Below are 27,129 nucleotides of genomic sequence, written 5' to 3'. Positions count from 1 at the left end.
CAGGGGAGTGTTCAGTGGAGCAGGCATTATGAAAGTGTAAATTACATTCCCTCCTTTTCCCCTTCGGCTGCCGACTGGATGAATATAATCACCCAGAGCGCCAGGCACCTAGACGCACAATGCTCTGTCTGTAGACACTAGCAGAATACTGGATGGAGCACCACTGTGATGTGTGTATGTTGTAACTGTATTTCCATGCCATCTGCGTGTCTGTATGTGTTTGTGGATATCTGCCACGGAAGTCTCCAGTCACGCATGCAGCGTATCCCGCTTCTGTTTCTGCGGCCTCGTTCACTATCAAAGTACAACTGAAAACGCATCCTGTGACACAAACCGCATTTCTCCCAATGCACTGACTGCTATAACATTCCTCTCACCCTTTGGGCAGCCAAGAAGAAAATGAAGAGAGTAAAAATGTCCCTGGCAGGTCCATTCCCCAAGGCAAAGCAATTCTGCATTAAGAAATTCACTTTTGCATGCAAAAGCGTGCAGCATTAAGGGTGACTTCGACAATGCTACATCTGTACTTTTTTGGATACATTTTATTGTTTTCTTAAACGTAAAATTGTTCTATGTGTTAGAAATGGGCAGCAGACGCACATAAAGAGCAAATCCATTTTAATTCTGCTCCTGGCGATAATGTGTCTCTCATAGGGAACAGAAAGAAAGTGATGGGGAAAGGCAGTGAGGAGATTTGATCTCTCTGCTTTATAAAATGAGTGAAAGCTTCAGACGTCAAAGACATATACTGTAGGTCAGATCCTCTTGAATGTAAGGGCACTGACCCAGGCCAAGGCTCATTGCTTCTTTGCACTGAGCAACATTTTCCAGGGAATCGCAATACAAATTCTGCTGCTTCAACCTCCCTGTGCTCCTGACCTCTCTGTTTTGTTGTTTCATTAAGCGCTATCTCTTCCACTTATGTCTCCTCCCCCCAGGGCCGATGTTCCAGGGAGAACTGTAAGTACCTGCACCCACCGCCCCACCTAAAGACCCAGCTGGAGATCAATGGCAGGAACAACTTGATACAACAGAAGAATATGGCCATGTTGGCCCAGCAGATGCATCTTGCCAATGCCATGATGCCTGGTACACAGCTGCAGCCAGTGGTGAGAGGACATCCGCACAAAGACACATACATAATAGATTCACAAATGCATATAGACACACACAGGCGCACACATATAGCATATATATACCCATGTCATATATATGCGCAGAGACATGCAACAAATCACCATAGAAATTGGCTTGTGACCGTAGATGCAAGCTCCTCAAGGTGATGTCAACCAGTTCACGGTTCAAGTTTTTTTTTTATTGTTACATCTTGGGTACAGTTACATAAGCGCAAAGTTCTGATTAAACCCCCCCTCCCCCGCCCCTTTCCATTTGTGTAGCAGTCTATGAGATGCTACAGGGTGGAGGAGACCTGGCTGTTAGGCTCGAAAGTCACCAAGTCTCTTGAAATGCCTCCATGCTTTGCTCTGTCCCTCCTCGTGCGATGGAGGAAAGAGAGGAAAGGCAGGAAGCGCAGTAAATCAAAAGAATGCCAAATGCTGGACGTGTGGAGAAGCACGTACTGTACACACAAGTAGACGCACATATGCACACCACACACGCGCATACGTGGCACACACAATAAGTCATAAGTCAATGGCTTATCGGCCTTATCTGTAGTGGCTGCAGAGGCTGAGGAGAGAGGCCGATTGAGAGGAACAGTAGAAACCACGAGAGGATTTTTTTAAAAGAGGACAGAAGCAATAGATCTTCCCTGGGACAGTGCTGCCGTCCCTATCTGTTTATGTCATGGGAAGCCAGAGGAATGAGAGGGTGAGAAAGAGAGGCTGACAGAGAAGGACAGAGCACCAACGAAGAAAGGTAGGATGGAGAAAGGCAGCAAGAGATAAGTGGACAGTGGAAAGACAGGAGGATAAAGTGAAGGCGATAGCAGAGCAGCGAGGGAAGATGGCTTTAGATCTGCAGTACAAAGGCACTACAGTAAAGGAGAATAGAAGGGACATAACACAAGGCGAACAAAAGGAAATTCACTCTGGCTTCTTTCTCCATTGTCTGCTGTTCTCTTCCCCTCATCCCCCTTCTATCTGTTCTTTCCCTGATTTGTCTGCCACTCTCCCACTTTTCCCCATATATCTGACTTCCCTCTGTATGTCAAGCGTATACGAGGGTAGTCAGGGTACCTTCATTTCATGCATGGTGCTGTGAAGGAGGACATGATCATTACAGCTGGCTGTGAGCTATGATGTGTTAATGCCCATAGGGATGCAAAGTCTAAAGTGACTATCTCTCCTATATTCATGAAACTGTATATAATCTAGTTCAGCGAACATGTTTATGTTGGACAGAGAAAAAGTTCACACACTGACACACATATATTATATAATACAGTTTATCACATACCCAGCTTTTTTTTTTTATATATTTATCCCACGAATTTGTAACCCATTTTTTTCACCCAGTGCTAATTACCCCCCAAAAAATTCACATACCCAGACTTTATTTACCTTTTGTGAGGGAGTGATAAAAGGACAGAGGGAGTGATATTAATATGGAAGCTGAAAAAAAACATTGCAAGCTCAAGTAGGCTACCATATGCGCTAAACTAGTGTTTCTCAAAGTGGGGTCCGGGGGTTCCCCAGCTAATTGAGTTACCGTAGCTCATATGGCAAAAAAAAAATTTTAACCACTTTAACACCAATCTGCATCGGTTATTTGAAAAACATTTTAACAACACAAATCTTTTCAGATGGGGCTCCGCGTCCAAAAGCATATTTATTTGGAGGTCCTTGACATGAAAAAGTTTGAGAACCACTGTGCTAGGGAACTCGCTGAGGAAGGTGCTCACCATGTTAAACATGGTGGAAACTTGGCCGTCAAACACGGTTGCTGCAGATGATGTGGTACATTCATGTCTGAGGAGACATGGGTGCAAAAGACCCATTTCTACACACAGTAGAAAAGCACCTGCTGTGTTTTCAAAATCCCAGTACCATTTATTTTTGCAGAGGCAGTTCTACATTGACAGTAATTCATGTTAATAGGTTTATTCAATTGAAGTGCAGAGTAGATGTTATTTTCTTCTTGACTTTGTGAATAAATCAGGGTAAACCAAAATGATCAGGCAGGTATCAGCCTTCTTCTACATTAGCTTGGGCTGATACTCCAGCCCTTGTTGGATAACCTCAGGCAATAACAAATGCATGGGAAATATATATTTTATGATCACGGTGATAAGATTGAGGACTACCACAAAGAGATATAAAACGCAGCTGCTGTGATTGTAGGTACTTCAGCGTTGACCACGGGCAAACCTCCACCCATCTGTCACCTTCTGCAGTACCTGGAGCACTGTGGCTATGTAGATAATTTACCTGCTCTTTAGAAACAGTAGAAAAAAAGAAAAGAGAAAGAGAGAAAAGAAACTGTGTGTGGCGGTGCCACATATTGACTGACAGATAGAAACATCTTTTCCACCAAGTTTATATAATTTGGTTTGGTCAGCTTATAATATTTAAGTCAATAATGACTCATAGAGACTCCACCTGGTCTTTGGTCTGCCCCATGGCCTCCTCCCAGCTGGACCTGCCTGGAAAACCTCCCAGGGGAGGCGACCAGGAGCAGGAGGCATCCTTGCTAGATGCTCAAACCACCTCAACCGGCTCCTTTCTTCTTAACCCATATAAGACCGGGAAAGAATCTGTGTCATTTTTAGATTTCTTTGGCTATTTTTTTTTTTTTTAATCAGGAAAGTTTGTACAAATCTTTGAATATATTTTTAAAGCAAATATTTGTAACTCAAATCTTTGCTTCTGGGGGATTCTACAAATGTCTCCTATTATCAGTGGTTCTCAAACTTTTTCATGTCAAGGACCCCCAAAATTATATGTATTTGGCCGCGGACCGCCATCTAAAAAAAAAAATTGTAATAGGGACCCCCAGAAGCAAAGATTGTATTATATCTTTTCCCTTTAAAAATATATGTATTCAAATATTTGATCACATTTTCACAATAAAAGAAAATAGCAGATCTACAAGCTCATAGCGCGGCACTCGGTGCCGCGCTATGAGCTTGTATATCTGCTATTTTTGAATAGCCGAAGAAACCTAAAATGACACAGATGCGTTCCCGGATTGAATAGGTTAAAGGAGCAGCAGTTATACTCAGAGTCCCTCACGGATGACTGAGCTTCTCACCTTACCCCGAAGGGAAATACCAGTCACTTTCCTGAGAAAACCCATTTCGGCCAATAATCTTTTTCTTTCAGCCATGACCCATATTTCATGACCATAGGTGAGAGTAGGAACAAAGATTGAGCTTTGTCTTCTGGCTCAGCTCTCTTTTCATCACAACGGTGCTAGTACCAGTCATACTTATCTTTTTGTTTTGTTTTTTTTTCCATTTCCAGATCAGCCATACTGCAGTAATTTCTGAATTAATTGTCAACAACAAGCTATGAATATTAAAATTCAATCCTATAAAATAATTGAATTAAAATCTGTTCATTTGACCGAATAAAGTGGTTGCATATTTTGGCAAAGGCTATTATGTGTGTGTCATAACTGTATTCTTTATCTCACAATTTTAGACTTTAGCCCCGTTCAGATATGAAATGTGCAAGCAATGTGTCGGCATATTAGATTTTGGTGTCATGTGTGAACGTGCGCCGCATTTTGAGTGGCGGCAATCTCGTCTCTGTATTTATTCCTGCTTGGGACCTACAACATTCCAGGCAAAGTGTGAACACCGTGCCGGCAGCATCATGATGTTGCTTGCATATTCTGAGTGTAACTTGTGTTCAATATAATACATTTTGTTTACATTCATGGAGGAGTGTTCAACATTTGAACATTTTCAAATATTTTGCAGACCCCAAATTTCTTGAATTGTACAAAAAGAAAGCCATTTCCTGATGCATACGTTGAAAAAAGCATTATACAGTAGCTCTGTGTGTCCAGTGGATACTTGAAATTCCCTTCTATGTAAAGTCATTGTGATGTATTTTAGAAACCTTTTACTCACCAGTTGGATTGGATTTGACAGACCTTTTTTTTTTTTCTTCAGGGAAATGAGGGAATTGATTTTCAATAGGTACTTCTTTTTATTTAAGTTCTCAGTAATATCAATAAATATGTGCAAGCCTAGAAAATCACTACTTGACAACATATTCCTGTGAAGGGAAATGTCCTATCTGAAGACCCGTGAGACATAAGACAATTTTTATGCACATCTGACAAGGTCAGCACTTGAATACTAATTTGTTGTGACATTGTGTCACATTACAATCAATATCTAACAGACTGGTAATAGAATTATCACGCATGTAATCATATCGCCTCACTTACTATATAACACATTATGCTTCTATGTGCTTCTATTTCTTTGAAGTATATGACATGATGACTACAACAATCATTTAACAATGGATGGTTTCATGGTGAACATGCTGTAGTTTATTACTACTATAAAACACAACTTGTGTAATTAGGATTTAATCTGCATAGTGATGTCATAATTGCATTTTTAATACAAAGCAAAGACATCATCACTGCATTATTTTACTGTTATGAATTAGTCAAAAGGTCCTTTTCGTACACCTACTTCAAGGGACAGGTGCATAGGACGCAGGCAACATGAGAAGGGCAAAATTGGAATCCCGCACACTGTCCTCACTTACAGCCAAAAAAGTTTAATAGAGATACAAGGTTTCGGTCGCTTGGAACTTTATTAGGTATATGACAATACCTGACGAAGGTCAGAGCGACGAAACCCTCATCTCTATTATTATTTTTTAGCTGTAAGTGAGGACAGTGTGCAGGGTTCCTGTTTTTGCCCTTGTTCTCACTGTTATGAATTAAAAACTATACTCTATTCAATGACATCATGCCTATCATCATCCAAACCTTGAGATGTTACTATCCCACTTTGAAAGCCAAGAAATGTGAGATCCCTGAGAAGTCCTTTTTTTCCAAAGCACCTTGCAAGAAGACATTTTAAAAGGTTAACTGTAAATCAAGGAACCTCTCTCTGAATTGGAATGTTCAGGCCATTATTATCTGATTTTCAGAATCGTCTCAGAGCAAGAAAGGGTTTTTTAAAGGAATGTTGCTGTCCAGCCCCCTGGCTGACTTTGCTCCATTACTCACAGTGTCATGTTGGCTGCTGTTCACAGATGATGCTCAGACTGGGGCTGAGCGCACCAACATGCAGGAAGAACTTGTGACCCGCTCCGTCAGCTATCACACTCGTCAACCTCATACAGTAGAGAACTGTCTGACTGAGGCAGCCGCAGCCAATAACTTTAACACATTTAAACTTTTACATAGTATAATCTCTCTTTACACACGCAAGCAAACACACACACGCACGCACGCATGCACGCACGCACGCACACACGCACGCACACACGCACGCACACACGCACACGCACACGCACACGTATGTACATGCACACACATGCACAATTAAAAAAAATATTTAAACGAATTTTGTGTTTCTCAATTATGTAAAACTTGGCAATTAATTCAAACACCTTATTTGGCAGCTGTTACACCTTGCCCTCGTCTCCTCACCATTACACAAGGATTAATAACCAGAACATTGCACAACCCATATCCCCATCCATCAGGCTCACGGAGGAAAAATGAAATCATTACATACCATTTCAACAAAGATATGGCACTGATAAATGCATTGAGTAACAAAGACTTTAATTAAATGTTAAAAACTCACTTTTCTGGCCAAAAACATCCTTATCAATAATTGTGATTAATAACTGTGATTATTTCAGTATTAAGCGAATTGTGCAGCCCTAACACACACACACACACACACACACACACACACACACACGCACACGCACACGCACACACACACACACACACACACACACACACACACAGAGTCAAGAAAACCACGTGCTTGTGCCAATGGAACGCTAGCAGCAAAGGAGTGAACTTTTTCTTTGCTCTACTATGAACATGAGTGTCTATTTTTGTCTTCTCCTTTCCCTCTCTCTCTCTCTCTCTCTCTCTCTCTCTCTCTCTCTCTCTCTCTCCTACATTTCCCATCCTCTGTTGTGCTACAGTATATTGCTGACTTGTGCCATCTCTTATTTCTCCCTTTATTGTACTGTGTGCTCAACTCCAGGGGGTAATCTGAGTAGGAATGAGGAAGGATGGTACAATGACTCTTATAATGTGTCTTCTAGGTGTAGGCAGATATTATTTAATGTCTACGCAATAAAATCCTCCATGTTAATTTAACTCGGACAGTGTACAAATGCATTACATTTATATTTAAACTTGAAAGAAATATTACCTGGGATTTATCCATTCGCCGTCTCTATATGTCTATATATTTGATCTAGTCTACAGGGTAAACGTTCCTATTTTTTTTAAGGGTTTAAGAGCCACTTAATTATTATAATTTAAATGCGGCCATCGTCTGTTGATTTGTTGACTCCTCATTTTGGAGACAACCTTTACAAATGTATTCCCATGCCCTCCATGAATTCACTTTTTCATCGCTTGACCGAATGTTCTGTGTTTCTCCACAGCCCATGTTTTCAGTCACGCCCAGCCTTGTCACCAATGCAGCAGCAGCCGCTGCATATAATCACTACTTGGGCCCTGTGTCACCAGGCCTGATGGCCGCTGACATCATGTCCAGTGGCTGTGGCCCTGTACTGGTCACCAGCAACCCCAACGTTCCTTTACCAGCTGCCTCTGCTGTCGCTGCACAGAAACTCATGAGGACCGACAGACTGGAGGTGAGAAAAAAACAGACACACACACACACACACACACACACACACACACACACACACACACACACGCACACGCACACGCACACATACACACACAATGAAACAATCTGCATAATTGATTTCTCACTCTGATATCAGTCACCGATTAAAAGATAGATTAGCAGAAATCGAATACACAGACAGCCTCCGATGAGGACATCGCACAACCTAATTTGCTGTTACGCAAACATCCTGGACTTTTTTGATGTGCTGTATCTATTTTTTTAATATTAAAGGCCTGCGTTAGAGTGCTGCTTAAGAAGTCCCCGTTTGTACGATTTAATTATGGATCTGGTACACAGCTTCTGTTACTGTACTGTAACTACATGCTATTACCATAATATAGTCATTACCGAGACAAAGGCAAAGAGAAAGTGACGTTAATGAAAGTATCTCTCCAAAGTCATCAGTGTTTCAGGGTATCATGTTCTAAAATAAATAATTTATTCGTCAAACGAACGCAATCAGTCATTTCAAATCCAAGCCAACAGCGCCAATTCTCGGGCTGTGTTCAGGATAATCATTAATTGGACAGCAAGTCAATCTCATCCATTATGCAGCCCATCCCTGGAAACGCTTGCACCGGGATAATGGGGAAATCATTGGAACCAGGCAGGGGGTGGGCGGGAACCTTGAAGAGGTTTACGCTCAGAACGACGATGTTGGACGGTAGGTAATTAATGGAGGTGGGTGTGGGGGAAGTCTCTGTGCCCCGCCAACAAGTGAGCAACACGCAGAAAGAGGGAACCGGTCAATGACAGAAAAGAGGGATGAAGGTGGGGTTGGGTGGGTGGGATCAATGGGCAGACCTATTACCGTCATGGGGAGAGGAGGCTGAGGAGGAATGAAGATGAAGAAGGAGCCAAGGAAGGCAAAGCCAGAGGGAGGAAGACGATAAAGGAAAGAAACCGGAGCGTGGGGCGATTGAATTTCAAAGTGCGGTCGTGACTAATCAGAAATTGTAGAGGTTGAGGTGAGGCGTGTCTCCACGTGGCTCCAGACGCCAGCTTGGAGCAGTGGAGCCAGATTGATGCTGCAGAAGAGGTGCGGAAAGATTGTAAAGTCGTTGCACCATTGGCAAACGATTGCATTCTAAATCAAAGCTAAGAAACGTCTAAACCCATGCAGGCAAACGTCACAGTAACAAACAGAAATCCTAGATAAAAATGTATCAAATATTTATCAGCCAGTGTTCCAACTCATAGTGTATGAAAAGAAAGATTATAGAAAAAAGACCCCAAAAAATACAAATTTTTCATAGTTTTGCCTTCTATGAGTAAAGATCTATGCCCTGCCTGTTAGTTGAAGGTTTGGTGGTGGGGGCACGGCTTTATTGAGCCAATACTCTAGCCTAATTTTCTAAAGAACTAGGTTTGCTAAAAATATCTAAAGAAAAGGGCCAGATATATTTTTGTCTCTGTCATGTATGTCAGTCTAAATAAACACTGCTGGATGTCTGTAGGCGAGCACACATACCGATCTGTGAGCGCAACGGTGGAAAACAAGCTGTTTCCGCAAGGCTGAAGAAATTCCTATTTTAGAACATGACTCCATCCTCTGTGCTGTTTGCTCTGAGATTCAAAGAAACATTGAAGAAATGTTGCATTGAGACCCCATGATTGAAACCCCCTTTCATCCCTCTCCTCTCCTCCACTGTATGCCTTTCCTCACAATCACAACCTTTGTCCAGCCCTCCTTTCTCACGTAGCCGTACTGTTTCGGTCTGCATTGAATTGTATCTTTGCTTACCTGCTGCAACCATGGTGATATGCCTGCCTGCCCCAGGGGGATAGTTACCATGGGGACTGAACACTGAAATATGATTAGCGGGGTCCTTTATTTGTTTGGCCAGCTAAGCACTTCCTGTGTGTTAGGCCCCGATTTATAGTTAGCCGCACGACCGCGTCGCACACCGTAAATAGCTCACCTACAAGCTCACAAGACACCTCGTGAGCTTGTAGGTCTGCTATTTTTGGGAAGTATAAATTCGGCTTTAGCTCTCTTTCTCTCTCTCTTTTATGCATGATTAACAACTGTTCGGACAAGCCCCCCGGTTCACACCTGCGGGAAAGAGAGAACATGTTTCATTAATATTTCTCCTCTCTCTCTCTCGCTCTCTCTCTCTCTCTCTCTCTCTCTCTCTCTCTCTCTCTCTCTCTCTCTCTCTCTCTCTCTCTCTCTCTCTCTCTCTCTCTCTCTCTCTCTCTCTCTGTTCTTTCCCATGCCAGTCTTATGCACCCTCTCCTCAGGGACGCTCTTTGCTCTCTATCCCCTTGATCCCTATCTCGCTCTGTCCTCCACTACTTCTTATTCATCACCCTCTCTCTCATGCTTTCTTTTCTCTCCCTCATTTCCTCCCATCCCTCCCTACCTCCCTCCCTCCCTCCCTCCCTACCTCACCCGCCTCTCTAACATCTGCCTGACAACAAGGCAACCTCTTTTTTTTCTTAAATAAGACCAGCAGCCAGTAGCAGCTGTGGCAGTGATGGCACTGGTGGTGAATTTATTTGTGTGTGTGTGTGTGTGTGTGTGTGTGTGTGTGTGTGTGTGTGTGTGTGTGTGTGTGTGCGTGCATGCAGAGGCGTATGTGTGATACAGTAGATAGACTGGTTCTCAAAGTGGGGTCTGAGGACCCCACGGGTGGTCCTTGGGGGTGTTCCTGGGGGTCCCCAGCAAAATGAGATGGCATCAAAATCAGTATGCTTCAGCTATTCAAAAGTAGCCGATCTAGTTCACGTTGCGATGCAACATATTGTGACCTAGGCTATTTGAGGAAAATTATTCCATAATTTTAAACATTTTAACACAAATCCTCTCTTGCAGGGGTCCCTGACACCAATTTGGGGTCCTTAGACCCAAAATTCAGTTTTCAGCTTCACCCAGCTGATTACTGCCCAAGTGATCAGACTTGAACCCAGGGGGGGGGGGGGTCTTGCACCAGGACACTTCAACACATTGCTAGGGCCAGGAATTTTAACTTGGGACCTTCTGTTTCCCAGGCAGTGGTGGAAAGTAACTAAGTACATTTACTTAAGTACGGTACTTAAGTACAAGTTTGAGGTATTTGTACTTTACTTGAGTATTTCTAATTTCCAACAGTTTTACTTCTACTCCACTACATCTCGGAGGCAAATATTGTACTTTTACTCCACTACAATTATTTGAGAACTTTAGTTACTAGTTACTTTTCAGATATAAATTATGATATTATGAAACATACATTTACCACTTTAGCCCTGTTTTATACATAGGCTATTTGAAAATAGCCGAGCTTGTAGATCTGCTATTTTCAAACATTTTAGTACTTTTACTTTTGGTACTTTAAGTACATTTTGATGCCAATACTTTTGTACTTTTACTCAAGTAAATTTTGAATTCTGGACTTTTACTTGTAACAGAGTATTTTTATTTTGCAGTATTGGTACTTTTACTTAAGTAAAGAATTTGAGTACTTTTTCCACCACTGTTCCCAGGAGGCCTCTCTCTACCTATTCAGCTATGGCCACAAGTATAGAGAGACTCAGACAAATCAGTAGGATGTGGATGAAGAGCTGTCCTGACAGCAGACAGAGGAGGGCTTAGCAAATGACACGTCTGGTGGCCTTTTTGTCTGGCAGCCCATCTGCCTCAAGCACACAGCAGGTAAACATTACTTTGGTTAAAGACACAGTGACTAACATGCAGATAAAATGCACCATTTAATTCCTTTTCTTCTCACTTCAAAGAGGACTTAGGGAGGCATTTGAAGTTAGGGCTGCTCAGTCTCACAAAGAACAGATCCAATTCAGATAACAACGCTGTCTCATGAGATCAGTTACATTACACATTCCGCCACCTCGTCTATGTCATATGGTAATTACGTCAGCTCCCGCCTCCCTCGGGAGTAACCAGCCACCTATTTCCCATGTGCCTCATTGAGCCCCTTGATTTTTAGACTGAAGCTCCATGCTGATGCCTCCCCCTACTGGCTCCCTCAGGAAATAGCAGCATCAGAATTTGGCATGACAGCCCAGTGTTTCTGTGTGAGTGTGCGTGTGAGTGTGCGTGTGCGCGCGTGTGCGTGCGTGTGCGTGTGCGTGTGCGTGTGCGTGTGCGTGTGCGTGTGCGCGCGCCTGTGGGAGTGTAAGAGAGAGAGATAGAGATAGAGATTCTTGAAATGCTGGTAATGGTTTATCAATCCAGAGTAATGGTTGGACCAGCCTGTGAGTATAGTCCAGTCTGTCGAGTTAAAATTTGTATAAACGTACAAAATATTGATTGATTACATCACTGGGTGTCCCGAATTTTGTCTCATTGCCTCCGCAACCTTTTGTATTCCTCAGTCGGACAGCAGATTCACAACATGACCTTTCGCTCAAGTTGTGTTTGTGTGTGTGTGTGTGTGTGTGTGTGTGTGTGTGTGTGTGTGTGTGTGTGTGTGTGTGTGTGTGTGCGTGTGCGTGTGCGTGTGCGTGTGTATGTGTGTGTGTGTTTTGTTTGGGCCCACCCATGTGTCCGCCAGGTATGTCGGGAGTACCAGCGAGGTAATTGCACGCGCGGGGAGAACGACTGTCGCTTTGCCCACCCATCAGACAGCACCATGATTGACACCAATGACAACACAGTCACTGTGTGTATGGACTACATTAAGGGCCGCTGCTCCAGGGAGAAGTGCAAGTACTTCCACCCACCGGCACACCTGCAGGCCAAGATCAAAGCCGCCCAGCACCAAGTCAACCAGGCCGCTGCCGCCGCTGCCATGGTAAATACACCTCTAGGAAATAACCACTTAAACCCTATATACTGGGTGGATCTGAATACCCCTGGGGTCTATAATAGGCAACCTCATTTTTTCCCCTCTACGCCAGTGTTTCTCAAACCTTTTAATTTCAAGGACCCCCAGTTTGATATGCATTAGGCCACGGACCGCTATTGGATATCATGTTTTATCTCTGGACGGTGGGACCCCAATCTTCAATCCTCAGTGTTAATCTAACTCCCAACAGTTAACAGAACTTTGTACACAACACTGTTGGAGTTACAGACCCGTAAGGCTCCATTTAGTCCCTAACCGTCAATCATTTAGCTGGGGACCCTGTGGAACCCCCTCAAGGACACCTGGGGGTCCCCAGACCAGTGCTCTAGTCCCCAGACCAGTGCTCTAGTCCCCAGACCAGTGCTCTACACCAAATCTCTTTGCCGAAAATAGCTGATGTACGTCCTGAGCTTGTAGATCTGGAAATTTCAACGAATGTTCACCTGAGAACATCTCCCCGATGCTTTCATTCCAGCACACATTCCAAGCTCTGTTGTTCCCCTCTGTCCCTTCCAGACCCCTATGTACCTAGTCTGGCGTAGCCAGACAACTATTCCACAATCTCTGAATGCTATGTATAGAGTCTGGAACTACACCTCCCGAAGTCCGAGTAACGGAAGCTGGCATCCGTTCGTCATTTCCATTCAAGAAAAATAAACATCTTTACATTTTATTCTTCAAATTCCATTTCTGCTAAGCAGAAAGCTATATATGCTTAGATGGTTTTGATTTATATTAGGATACATTTGCGCAACGTAAAGACAAAAAAGGGAAGGGAAGTGGAGGGGAGACGGGGCTTCCGCTTTCCCCCTTACTCATGATGAGAGCTTCCGTGCTCCAGACTGTATGACCGGAAACATTAGAAAATTGTAGAAGGCAACAGTCTGGCCACGCGAGACTGCTATCTACCCAACACGGATTCTAATTAGTCACAGTTAACCACTTAAACGCCAGCATCCGTATTGTGGGGAAAGCTTTCCCCACAATAACAGAAAACAGAAAAGACACATAGAGCCCTGAGGGACTCTGCTCATCCATATGGGGTTTAAGTGGTTACGGTGTGCATCATTACCAAATCATGCTGTTGTGAAGTGGCGGAATATAACGGAATAAGAATCCATTTACTACTGTACGTTTGAGGTACTTTGACTTTACTTGAGTATTCAAATTTTGTGATGCTTTATAGGCCTACTTCTAGTCCACTACATATCAGAGGCAAATATTTTACGTTTTACTCCACTACAATTACTTGACAGCTTTAGGTACTATTTATTTGCAGATTTATATTATTATCACAAAATATACATAAACCATTTAAGCCCTATTTTCTACTTTGGCAGAAGAAAAAAAAGGTTTGACAAATCTTGAACAATTTTAGTAATTTTATTTTGGCACTTTAAGTATACTTTGATGCCAATACTTTTGTACTTTTACTCAAGCAACATTTTAATACAGGCCTTTCACTTTGTAACAGAGTATTTTTATATTGTGGTATTGCTACTTATACTGAAGTAAAAAAAATAGAGTACTTCTTCCACCACTGCTGTGACTGGGCCAACTGCTGCCCACAACTACACTCATGACTCATGCTGTGTTTTTGTGTCGCTGTGTTGGTTCTAGAATTTTGCTGCATACATTTTACTGTTGGGACAAAGGGGTTTACAATTTTTTTTATTGTATAATAACAATTGAAGAACTATTTGCCAAGTAACACATACAGTCATTTGTTTTTCCATCAAGTGTTGTAAATCAATGGTTCCCAAACTTTTCAGGCTGCAACCCCCCAAAATAATCATATTTGAACTGGAGACCCCCCAAAATAATCATATTTTAACTGGGGACCCCCCCCCCCCCCCCACCCCACCCCACCCTGACAAGCGCTTGGAATTGTAGGCATTACATTTAGTTTGACTCGGTTCCACAGATAAATATTGTGAAATTAGCCAAACTACAAGCTCACAACGCCTTGCATTGCGAGGCGGTGTTGTGAGCTTGTAGATCGGCTATTTTCACAAAGTTTGCCTCTTTCTTAAGTAATATTAAAAAAATCTTAAAAGTCATTCAATTGTAACTTTTAGAAATGTGCAGATACCCTGTATACACTCTGTAAATGGTAAATGGTGCATTTATATAGCGCTTCTATCCGAAGCGCTTTACATTGACTCTGTATGTTGGTTTGTTTACTGTTGAGTGAGAAAACAATGTTGCACATTAAGCTAATCATTTGGGACCCCCCCCCCCCGTTTGCTTATTAAACTAACACACAGTAAACTTGATTTCCACAGCATAATCTTAACAGTAGTTGAAAAACATATTTCTATTCTTAACTATGTCAAGGGCCATGGTTCTTTTTAGTAACCCTAATGTCATTATAGTGCACGCCTTAGTCTTCTTATTGTTGTATATTGCATTCCAATGATTTATTTATTTTGTTTGTTTGTTTGTTTTATTGTTTGTTTGTTTTGATTTGTTTCTCACCAACCCAAACTGCACTGCTGCTCCCATGATGCACCTCCGCTTGCTGGTTTATGTTAATGCGCTTGAACCCCATTGGCCCATTGCCGTCATGTGCTCGCTGCCTGCTAATTAAGACTCAGTCGGCTGACAAGTCACTGAAGCGACCCCTCGACGCAACCTTTGACCTGGTACTATGACCTTTCACCTTTTAGCTTGGCATGTACAGTACTGTTAGCTGTGTTAGACTAGATACTGTAGAGTTGACTAAAGCCTGATTTACACTTCGTCGTACGATGGAGCCATGTGCTGAAAATAGCCAATCTACAAGCATTGTAGACGGGTTGTAGACGCGCCGCGTTGTGAGCTTGTAGATCAGCTATGTTTTGTGTTCGACACGGTCATACGACGGAGCATAAATTAGACATAAACCAAAGTATATATTAACTGAACTTTGGTGATAGTAACGGGTGATAAACTGATTGTGGTGAGCCATGACTATTTATACTACAGAACAAAAGAACAAAAAATAGACAAATAAAAAATAGGAATAAATAAAATAAAAAGATGTCCATGTTCATGTAATGTTCCAATTCCCTAAAAATAACAGAGTAGAAAGCCATACCTTGTCCTACTAACTGCCCATTAATTGTCCACGGTCAGTTCATCACCTCCATTCAATCCCTACATGAATGGATTGGTGGCATGATAATGTACTATCTATGTCAGGATTAAAAACAAAGATTGTTCGGTAGCCCTAATGCATGATCATTTTCTGTTTTGCATGTATCCTTGTGGAAGAGGTGTCATTACAGTCTTAACATGGCTTATAGTATTATCATGGAGCTAGCAGTGCAGCGTTCCCTAATAACTACATCGTTTCTGTTGATGGTCCAACAAACATTACTATTGTAAATTGTTTTATAACTGTCACTACAGATAGCTCATCTTAACATTCTGATCTCTAGCTTTGTTTAATGCTTGCAACATTTATGTTTTTGTATTCAGAGTGTTGAATGTACTTGATGACGTTGAATGACTGTTTTGTTATCCCTAGTTAGTCATGACAGGTGGTCCCCAAGCTAGCACCAGTGTCCTGTCTTGCTCTGTCAAGAGTAGAGTAGTCGACTGCTTGGTTTATAATAGCCGTTTGATCGTAAATTGGCAACTTTATTTTCTAATGAAATTCTCTCCTCTCTCTGTCCTGAATGTCACTGCTACCATTCTTTGATTTTCCTCACTCCCATCCCATTACTTTGGTGTTGTCCCCTTCCTCCACCTGGTCCCTCCATCAGGGGCTTGCTCCCGTTTTGCCTCCTTTACCAAAGAGACCTGCACTTGAAAAAGCCAACGGTGCCACCACCATGTTCAACGCTGGCATGTTCCAGTACCAACAAGCCCTGGCCAACATGCAGTTTCAGCAGCAGGCTGCCTTCATACCATCAGGTAAGACCCTAAACCCTATAGCAGCCCATGATGAAGTAGTTTGATGATATTATCTCCAGGGTTGGATTTTTGGAAGTGGTCAGTGGTTCTCAACCATTATCATGTCACGGACCCCCATCAGAAACAATATCGTGCCAGGGACTGCCGATAGTTCAACAAATATTCCACATTATACACATTTTGGGGATTTGACACGGTCTGTCAAATCCACAGCATAGCACAGACAATGACAGGGACTATAGCAGAACAGGGTGCCCGGCCTACCTTCATGTCATCCACATGTGTCACGCTGACAAAGCGGCATCTCCCCAGGCTGTCCTTGACTACCCTGAATGACACTAAAGCCATCTAGGTGACATTCAGGAGAAATCCACCTTTCCTTTCCTGTGTGGCCAACAGCTACCACTGTGTGACACTGTGTGTGAAAGTGCTTGGAGTCCTGATGCAGTAAGAGCTACAAAGGAGCAATCACATTTTTATTTCACATTGCTGCAATGTAAAATACATTAAAAAAACACATTTGTAATAACAAGCTAATTTCATGTAAACAAACTTGACTATACTCATTTGCTGCAGGCAGTGTTGCAGTTCAAGCAAGGTCTTCTCATTGACTCTCTTCCCCAGTAGTAGGGTCCCTGGGTTGTATAATGGTTGGCTGTATATTAATGTTTTGTGTTAAAATAAATAAATAAATCCACTCCAAAAACAAACAAAAATACTGTGCTCGGTGCCAGTGCTGCTTCAATATTTTAGCACCCTTTGCAAACACCTATACTGTATGGCCTCTATCGCATTCTGACAGGGATAAATAGGTTACCTTTGCACAATACCAGGCCTGCTGAGTTGACACCAGCATATTAGCATAGTGTATATTGCAATCAATTTATGTTTCGTTTATGAAAGTCCAGTGTGTTTTCTGTGCTCACAACAACTTTCTCCCGTATTTGTGTGACATTATGACACTTGATGGGTTATGTGATGGGTTGTCTTGATTTCTTCTCCCCATCTCCCTTTCGATCCAATCCCTGCTGCAATGCGTGATGGGCAGGCTCAATATTTTGCATGACACCAAGTGTTGGTAGGTGCCAGCTTTCCTTGCTTTGAAACCATTGTAGTCATTCACACTCCATCTCAGCCCACTACACAATATGAGCACCTAATCCATTCTGTCAGTTTGCCCTAGAACCTAATCTGCACTGTAAATACAATATTTAAAGAATATTGGGCATTCCTTTCAAACTGTTAAAGTACATTGTGAGTGGATTGTGAGTTTCAGTCAAACTGATGGCATAACTTTATTTTTTACCTATGAAAAGTAGATGTTGTTGTCATGTGCATTCATTTGTCATGATCCCCTCTGTGTATCATCCTGGTATGATGTGCTAGTGCTGTCCTTTCTTGTCATGGTATGCAATAAGTCTGTGTGTCACTAGCCCCTACGGAACCTCTCCCTCCGCTAAGTAGCTCCGAGATGAGGTCCCTCGTCGGTTCCTGCCGTTTGCGGTCGACATTGTCGCACATTTTCCACTTTACATGTTTCTTACCCCTTTCTGCACATCGTATCCAAAAAGCAAAGCATTTGCGCCACTCTCTCAGATGTTTTAAGTTCTAGCGGAACATAACAGCTTCCAACGAGTTGAAGAAAGTATTTAATTTGCCTCGGTTTTCATCCGGTTCCATAATATTTTGCATTAGAAGATGCAATTCAACATTTGACCAGTAGGGTAATCAGTAATGTTATCTCTACGGGCGAAACTCTTGCGCAATGTCTTAAAAACATGTAACCGGATGAAAACCGAGGCAAATTAAATACTTTCTTCAACTCGTTGGAAGCTGTTATGTTCCGCTAGAACTTAAAACATCTGAGAGAGTGGCGCAAATGCTTTGCTTTTTGGATACGATGTGCAGAAAGGGGTAAGAAACATGTAAAGTGGAAAATGTGCGACAATGTCGACCGCAAACGGCAGGAACCGACGAGGGACCTCATCTCGGAGCTACTTAGCGGAGGGAGAGGTTCCGAAGGGGCTAGTGTGTCACCTACTGCTTGTTGCAGCTCTGAACCCTGTTCACATGTCCTCCATCGCAGACCCTCTAATCTGTAAACTCTGCCACACCTCATTATATGATCTGATTTTTACATTCCATATAAACATGAGGATTATGTCATTAATACAATTCACTCATTTACCAATACATTTTCTCATGTTTATTTGCATTTTATAGACAGACTTAAAGGACGACTTCACCCATTTTCAACCTATTTATATATAATTGGTCCTCACTAATGCTCATGATAATCTGGTACCATTTTTGTACACACACACACACTCTGTGTCTCAGAGGAGGGCTGTGGACAGTTCAGAAACCCCCCTGCCAGTGACAACATCGATGGGGAATCCAAGTTAATACTAGAAGCTGCTGGTTTTCTATTCCTATAGTGTAAGCCATTGTTCTTGCATTAATACAAATCCAAATAAGAAATTTGAAATCTTGTTTGAAAACAAGACCAGGATACCTGGTTCTGCCAGACCCAGAATAAGTACTTTATAAGATCAGAGCACTACGTCACATGACGTGTCAGCCTGTGTCTATGCCCATGTATGGACGAAAGGGGGACAGACTTTTTTGGCTGGGGCCGGAGGACAAAGTGACCATGCCCATGTATGGACGAAACAGGTACAAAGCCTCATGTAAGCCCGACCCCTTGGGTCTGGCAAAAACAACCTGCCTAACGATGATGTCACGGATAGGCGGGCTTCTGAGGTGTCCACAGCCCTCCTATATGAGACACAGACCAAGTAGATTTTTTTTTATACCATTTTATCATGAGCATTAGTGAGGACCTATTATGTAGATGAAAATGGGTGAAGTCGTCCTTTAAGTGTTTACCCAGGAAGCTTTGTACTACAGCCACTCTTAATAAACCTTAATTCATACTCCATCACACAACGCTTGATGACAAAAACTGATTTTGCTGACAACTGGTTACATGTCCGAAAATAGTTATTTTCAGCAAGCAACACTGTTGTATATCTCTGCTGTCCGGCAGAAACCAGCTAACTCCAAATTGTTTTCAGGAAATGAAATGACAAAAAAATGGAGTTAGGAGGTTTTGTTCATCATTGATAAGAACAGCTGAATGGACCTCCAAGCTCACAATGAGGTTGGAGGTCAAAAGGGGGTGGAGCCTGGAGTCAGCTAAACGCTGTCAGAAGCGCTTTTTAATACTTTTCATTGGTTCAATATTTGTTTTACCAACACACAGACGTAAAGGGTGTTCAATAGCACTGATTTATGGGAAGAAAATGCAAAAGCGTCAATATGAAGTTAGCTGGTTTCTGCCGGACAGCAACGATATGTCATTGGTTCTCAATATCAGGTCCGGGGACCACCAGGGGGTCCAAATGGACCCTTACAGATCTGTAACTCTGAGAGTGTGCACATTTGCGTTGATTGAATAGTTTGTAGCTGTTGTTTGAACGTGGTGGTGGTGTATGTCATTTAGTAAGACAGGAATTGACTGGATCTGTACTGACACAGATATGTCCTTGATACAGAAGTGTGGGGACTTGTGAGACTTGTGAATCAAAGAGAAAATCTTGTTACAGGTGAGCTGAGTGTATAGGCTGTTGGTCTGCCTGACAGACCAAATGCCTGAGATGTAATGGAGATAAAATAGCGCCAAGCTGTGATATGACAGGGACTCTCGTGCTCAGAGATGAATCGCCAAACTGCTGAGAGATGAAAAAGAGGAAAAAGCTGAGAAGGTTAAAAGTCGACGTTTGCAAACTCTCAGAGTTCGTTTATCACTGTGAATTTTACAGTGTAGAAGGGATTCTCTTGGAGTTACAGACCCCTAAAAGGGTCCATTTGGACCACTGGTGGTTACCCAGACCTGACATTGAGAAACAGTGGTATAAATGAAGCTTAATGCACTGCCCCGGTTCAAACGCCTGTGTGATCTTTCCCTCCCTTAAGTACCCATGATGCACGGTGCTAATCCAGCCACTGTGTCAGCATCCACCACATCTGTCGCAAATCCCTTTGCAACAACAGCCAATCAGGTTTGCTCCTCTTCTGAACCTCAATGTTTTGAGTTTTTCTTTTCTTTTTTTTCCGTACTAACCCTTTTGTATTATTTATGTGTTGATCTTGTGATTCATTTGTGTATCTATATTATACAGCGTATGTATACTTTTTATATACTTTAATATACTTTTTTAATGATAATGATAATTTAAGCGTGTGCATGAAGGTCAACAATTGCACATTTTTAATTGTTTTTTAAACTCCCCTCCCCCAACATGTCATGAAACCTTATAATTATTGTGATTGTCTTTGATGGTATTTATTGTAGTTTGATTGATATCTGGATGGATATTGTGTCCTTTGTGTGTGTGTGTGTGTGCGTGTGCGTGTGCGTGTGCGTGTGCGTGTGCGTGCGTGTGTGTGTGTGTGTGCGTGTGCGTGTGCGTGTGCGTGTGTGTGTGCGCGTGTGCGTGTGTGTGTGTGTGTGTGTGTGTGTTTTCTCAGATTCCAATAATATCTGCAGAGCATCTGACTAGTCACAAGTATATGACCCAAATGTAGGACTCTCAATCAGAACAGTACGTACCCCTTCTCTTCCTATAGAGCGTCGCAGTTCCCGCCCACTTCCGGGTTTTTTTGGTGCCGGAAGAAAAAACTCGATGCATTTTTCCATTGACATTTCCAAAAATATTCATATCTATTAATTTAAGCCTCGAATCAAGCCATCATGAGATGACATGAATCATGACCATAGAACGTTTTTTTCTGTGATTTTTTTTAATTTTATATTTAATTATATGATATACTATATTTAATAAATACCCTTTGTTTTGCCGTTTAAACAAAAAAAAAATCACAGAAAAAAACGTTCTATGGTCATGATTCATGTCATCTCATGATGGCTTGATTCGAGGCTTAAATTAATACAGTAGAACAATAGATGTAGATATGAATATTTTTGGAAATGTCAATGGAAAAATGCATTGAGTTTTTTCTTCCGGCACCAAAAAAAAACGGAAGTGGGCGGGAACTGCGACGCTCTATTACACAACACAGTAATAACACCATAATAAGTCGTAATAAGTAGTAATAACAACACAGTAATAACTAGAAAAAGTGCTCCTCGGAGCACAGGTCTCCGCCAGGTCAGGTAGGTTATTGTGGGCCAACAATGATCGGAATTTGCCAATCAGGATGGAATATGAAAAATCGGACAGAACCATCTTGATCACTTGACTATAGAGATAATCGGTACCGATTTGCATGATGATTGGACAACATTTGTAGGAGTAATACAACAAAGAAAAGTTTTGAAAAAATCGGCCTCCTGGTGGCGCTATAATAGGGCAATGTTAAAGGGTGGCATTTGTTCTTCAACTTAGTGCGAATGTGCTTGTAAAGTGTCACCTCAATCGGACGCTGCGTTCATGATTTGTGGCATTTTGTTCAAAACGGGCCACTTCTGCAAACTTTAGATGTCATTGTTAGCCAATCAGGATGAAATATGAAAAATCAAACAGTTTCATCTTGATCACATGACTATAGAGATCATGTGTACCGATTTGTGTGAAATTTGGATAAAATGTGAAGGCTTAATATCCAAAAATGTGTTTTACATAAGTCGGCCTCTTGGTGGCGCTATAAAAGGCAAATGTGAAAAATGCAGGGCGGATGTTTTTCCTTGGCCTCTAGGGAGTGTGCGTACAAAGTTTCACGCAGATTGGTGCAGTTATAGTTAAAAACACAAATCAGCCTTTTATAGCGCCACCATGAGGCTGATGTGAAAAATGTCAGGTGGCATTTCTTTCTCGGCCTAGTGGGAATGTGTTTTGTTCAAAACGGACCAATCCTGCAAATTTTGGAAGGCAACCTTAGCCAATGAGGATGGAATATGGGAAATCGGACAGATCCGTGTTGATCACATGACTATAGAGATACTGTGTACCGATTTGCATGACGTTTGGATAAAATCTGTAGGAGTAATGTAAAAAAATGGGTTTTGCACAAATCGGGCCCATGTGAAAACTTTTAGGCAGAGGTTCTGAATTGGCATCCAGGGAGTGTGTGTGCACAGTTTCGCAGCAACCGGGCCAACGTTGCCGGAGATTAGCTGGTAACACACGGACAGGACACACACACACACGGACACACGGACACACGGACGGACGGAGGACGGACAGACAGGGGAGGGGGTAAAACATACTCTCTCGCCATGCCTTTCGGCCTGGCGGAGACAATAACACCATTGTGTCTGTCATCAGACACTGATGATGCCAACCGTAGCCTGAGTAAACAAGTTGACACAAGCACATTTCAAACTGATAAATACACAAGTCGTGAAACCCAAAATACATGTACAGTTCTCCCAATCTGTTAAACTATGATTACATTTTCTGTGTTCTGTATCATTCTTTACAGATCAAATTGGAGTGTGCTGGCGTTCAGTCCAAGATGAGCGATCGTCTTTCATGCCTGTAACATCACGAATCAAAAAGGAGAATCATATTTAAACTGGAGCGGAATTCATCTGCATGTTAAAACATTAGGCTCAGTTTGTTGTGGTTTTGTTGTGCCTATTTTATGCACACAATGACAACAACATACTGGCACAACCGAAGAGAAAATCACTCACATTATACTGTAGTCTGCCTCCCTCTCTGTGGAGACAACTTATCTTTATTCACCAGACACACTTTGAATGTCAACATGAGGTAAATGTGTGGAGCCGTAGTCAGAAAACGCCATTGGTACGTTCATAGACCAAGAATTAATACTTTTATTCTTTTTTTATTTTATTTTTATTTGGGGCGGGGGGTTTGTTGTTTTTAACCTAATTTTCTTCATTTGTTTACACAAAGGTGCACCTTGTATGAAGATCAAGTTAAGATAACAGAGAAAGATAATTTCACTGAAAGACATATTATGCATGCATATTGCTTTGTTGATTTTGTTCTTCTTTGTTAAACCAATAGTGGATTAAATTGGATGAGTGGGCTCAGAGGCAAAGTGACCATTGAATGTTTGTGAGATGTCGTTCACAATTTGTAGCCTATCTTTCTATCTTTGAAGCACACGTCTTTAATGTTGCAGGCTCCATGTCAAAGTGCCATACATCTCAAAAACATGAGTGACATTTTAGCAGTGTTACACAGTGTTAAAATCAACGATTCCCTTTAATAAATCTTTGAGTTAATTTTCCTTTGTCTTGGAGAGCATCTAGCATCCACCGTCATCGCTATTACCTGTGAGTCTCAATAGCACCATGATGATTAGGCTACATTTATTTGGTCTATTTTGGCCCCAGTTTGTGTTGATTGAATAGTTTGTGCTGTTGTTTGAACGTGGGAGTGTATGTAAATTTGTAAGACAGGAATTGACAGGATCTGTTCTGACACACAGATATGTCCTTGATACATAAGTGTAGAGACTTGTGAGACTTGCGAATCAAAGAGAAAATCTTGTTACAGGCGAGCTGAGTGTAAGCTGTTGGTCTGCCTGACAGACCAAAGTCTCTCATACCTGAGATGTAATGGAGATAAAATAGCTCCAAGCTGCGATATGACAGGGACTCTCGTGCTCAGAGATGGATCACCAAACTGCTGAGAGCTACAGTAGGAAGAAAAATCTTATGGTAAAAGGTTACAAGTCGACTGTCGATGAATTTGTGGCTTTTATGAATTTATTAGCTTTTTGTTTTTATACTTAGTCTTTTTTTTTTCTTCTTTTTTTTTGGATTCAGTGCAGTGTATAATAGTCTAACATATTTAAGAGAACCTGTGTGTATGTCTACTTGAGAATTGCTTTCTGATCGTCAGCCAAAGTCTCTTTTGTGTCATTGTTTTTAGATAATTTGTCGGTTGACTAGTGGGCTATATTTAAATAAAAATGAACGGGCCACATAAGTGGGGCCAAATGGAAGTTTGGGTGTTTGGAGTAGATCTCTAGAACTCATTTTTGTTCTATTCTGGGTGTTCTTCAGTCATGCTGAATTGGTGAATAAGAATAGTTCAAAGAAAGTGGCAAGTCTATTATGATTGTATTACTCATCCAAAGCCTTAGAATACTCCATTGGGTCAGCACAAAGCAACATGCCATTTTAAACCATCCAGTTGCCTAATCTAAACCATATTACACATGGACACAGAGCACTATGTTATTGTCACTGTTATCCTTTTGTCTATTTTCTTCTTTTCTTTCTTGTGTTTTCTTTGAAGGTGTGTTTCACTTCAATTTGTTGATCTTTTGATATTAAGTTCGTAGTTAATTCATAATTTTCATCTTATGAGATTTATCTTTCTTATAATGAATATAAGGTAAAGTGTGTGTTTGCGTGTTCCTCATACAGTTTTCTGAAATTCCATGTAATGTTGATTTTAGAATGATTATGATTGTAAACTCAATATTTTCTACGTTATATGAATTGTATGCATATTGTTAATTTCTCTGGTCTGTTTGAGTTCTTTGATCAAAGATGTTTTATATGGGTATCTTACAATGAGGAAATAGTAGAAGAGAGAGGCTGTTGCCAGTGTGGCAACAATTGCCAATAAACCGAGTAATATTTTAATGATTGTAAGGTTTGTAACTAGTCATATAGGGAAAAAAAGACTATTATAAAAATCTAGTTCTTAGATGTTTAGAGTAAAGAAGTTATTTTCTACTGTATCCATTTCAAATAGTAACTATTGTTTGAATATTTTTACTCTCCCTGGAAATTGGGCCATGTTGGAAAACAAGCTGCATATTTGGTCACTTTTTTGGGTTGTTGCTGGTGGGGTCAGGTAAATGTGGCAGGTAGAGACGTACACTGATCTCTTACTTAGCCAACTGCAAATAAATGAGGGGGGAACCTAGAAACTGATGAAGGTTGACTTTTTTGCACTTCTGTACATAGTCAAAAAAGAGAGAATCGTGTATATTGAGATCTTATTTTGAATAAAAAATGTCTATAACTACAAGGAATTTTGCTAGGATAACAAAAAAAAAATCTTATGAAAGGCTGAACAAAAATGCTTGCTTAAAAGGGCACTGAGTTCTCATGTCTAATTTATACTTGGTCGTAAGACCATGTAGCTTGCCAAAAACAACATATTTTCAACCTAATTTTGTTTTCCGGTTGCAAGTCAGTTATCCTCGGCAAGTGTCACGATTGTACGACGATGTATAAATTAGGCTTCACGCTCCTACCCCTTTCAGAAAAAAGGCAAAGTGTTGCTATTCTTTTTTGTCAGCAGCTTGTAGTTTGCCAGGTAACCTTCCGGAGGAGGTGTCCACTACACTAGTGTTCATTCAACTTTGATAGTGTACAAATGGAACCAACATTTGCACATTGTCAGAGTTAAATGAACACTGAGGATGTGTACCCTCCAGTGTAAGGGCCTGACTGGGTTCGTCTGGTCCCCTAACCTGCCTAGCGACAGGTCTGTGTGTCATGGCCACACCCTCCCAGGCCCAACCAATCACATCCAAGTCCTGTTTCTTTACCTTAGTCAGAGAGGATTGCATGTTCAAGGAAATACATATACCTTTAAAAAAAAAAAGGAAAAAAAAGAAATCACAACACAGTAATATTGAATAAGAAAACATGTTACACAGCAAGATGTATTTACAGTATACAATATTCTATCAATGTAATGGACTAAACTAAAAAAAAAATACAAAAATAGAATAGTGATTTATTAAAAAAAGAAAAGTCTCCTTAAGATATACTCACTGACGTTTCACCATTTGGAGAGTTAAAATACATACAACACAAACACCCTAGCTATAAGTATGTTCTTTATGTTTGTAAGCTGTGCTTCTAGCAGACGAAATTGGCTTGATATGAATGTAGTTATTTATCAGGCAGAATGTATGGAAACGGATCATTTTGGAGTGAATCATCATAATTATGGTTTGGAGATAACTTCTTGGGCTGGAATTCTGTCCTGATCATGTCGTCATTCTTCATCTTCTAAAAGCACGCATGCTTAAGTTTTTGATATAATGTAAACAAAACAAAACAAAAAAAATATTTTGTTTGTTTCTCTGCTTGTAGTGCTACATTGATGTATTCTGTCCTCTGCTGCGGTTAATTTCTGCTTGTTTTTACTGTTCCAGGCCCCTTGAAATGATATGTCAGGTTTTTGTATTATGGTCCACTCCTCTGAACAGCACCTGTTGTGGAAACCAGTGATTGCCACAGTCTAAAGCCATAAAATATAATCTCGTCCAAATGAAAAACTACATGTGGATTAGCTGTACTGGGGAAGAGGAGTGAAATCAGATCATTTTGTTGGCAAATGTTTGCTAAATAAAGGTCATGAGAGCAGTTTATATAAGCTGTGGTGCACGATGCCAACAGTGATGGATGTGCATGGAATAGTTCTCATTGTCATTTTGTTTCATGGGGCCTGTGCTATATTTGATTCTTGCTGTTATGAATTTGAAAAAAACAAAAACAAAAAAGAAAAAGATAATAAAAAAATATACAAATGGAATGAAGTGAAATTGATTTCTCCCAAGAGGCCTCATCTCTGGTGGGGGGGGGGGTAGCTAAATAGACTACATTCAATTTGAAAATGACGCACCTTGCTGTTTTTT

At 41.3% G+C, this 27,129-nt stretch overlaps 1 protein-coding gene across 6 annotated transcripts in view; it reads left to right on the top strand.

The window, feature by feature from the left end:
• The window catches only part of LOC308084975 (muscleblind-like protein 1), a 107,508-nt gene extending 80,533 nt beyond the window's left edge, over nt 1–26,975 (top strand). For 4 of the 6 annotated variants that reach the window (XM_080427981.1, XM_080427982.1, XM_080427980.1 and 1 more), the window contains 8 exons: nt 939–1,109; nt 7,575–7,787; nt 12,325–12,564; nt 16,368–16,518; nt 17,567–17,596; nt 20,497–20,582; nt 21,052–21,125; nt 22,966–26,975. In XM_080427981.1, the coding sequence (XP_080284107.1) occupies nt 939–1,109; nt 7,575–7,787; nt 12,325–12,564; nt 16,368–16,518; nt 17,567–17,596; nt 20,497–20,582; nt 21,052–21,108 (948 nt within the window). In that variant the 3' untranslated portion in view covers nt 21,109–21,125; nt 22,966–26,975. Of the gene's footprint in view, nt 1–938; nt 1,110–7,574; nt 7,788–12,324; nt 12,565–15,209; nt 15,264–16,367; nt 16,519–17,566; nt 17,597–20,496; nt 20,583–21,051; nt 21,126–22,965 lie in introns of all 6 variants that reach the window. The other 2 variants (XM_080427985.1, XM_080427983.1) reach the window with 2 other exon arrangements.
• Nucleotides 26,976–27,129: the final 154 nt, after the last annotated feature.

The sequence above is a fragment of the Gymnoscopelus braueri genome, assembly GCF_963280865.1.
Source record: "Gymnoscopelus braueri genome assembly, chromosome: 5".
NCBI classification, from domain to species: domain Eukaryota; kingdom Metazoa; phylum Chordata; class Actinopteri; order Myctophiformes; family Myctophidae; genus Gymnoscopelus; species Gymnoscopelus braueri.
The sequence above is the reverse complement of the archived record's forward strand: the minus strand, read 5'-3'. Positions and strand labels throughout refer to the sequence as shown.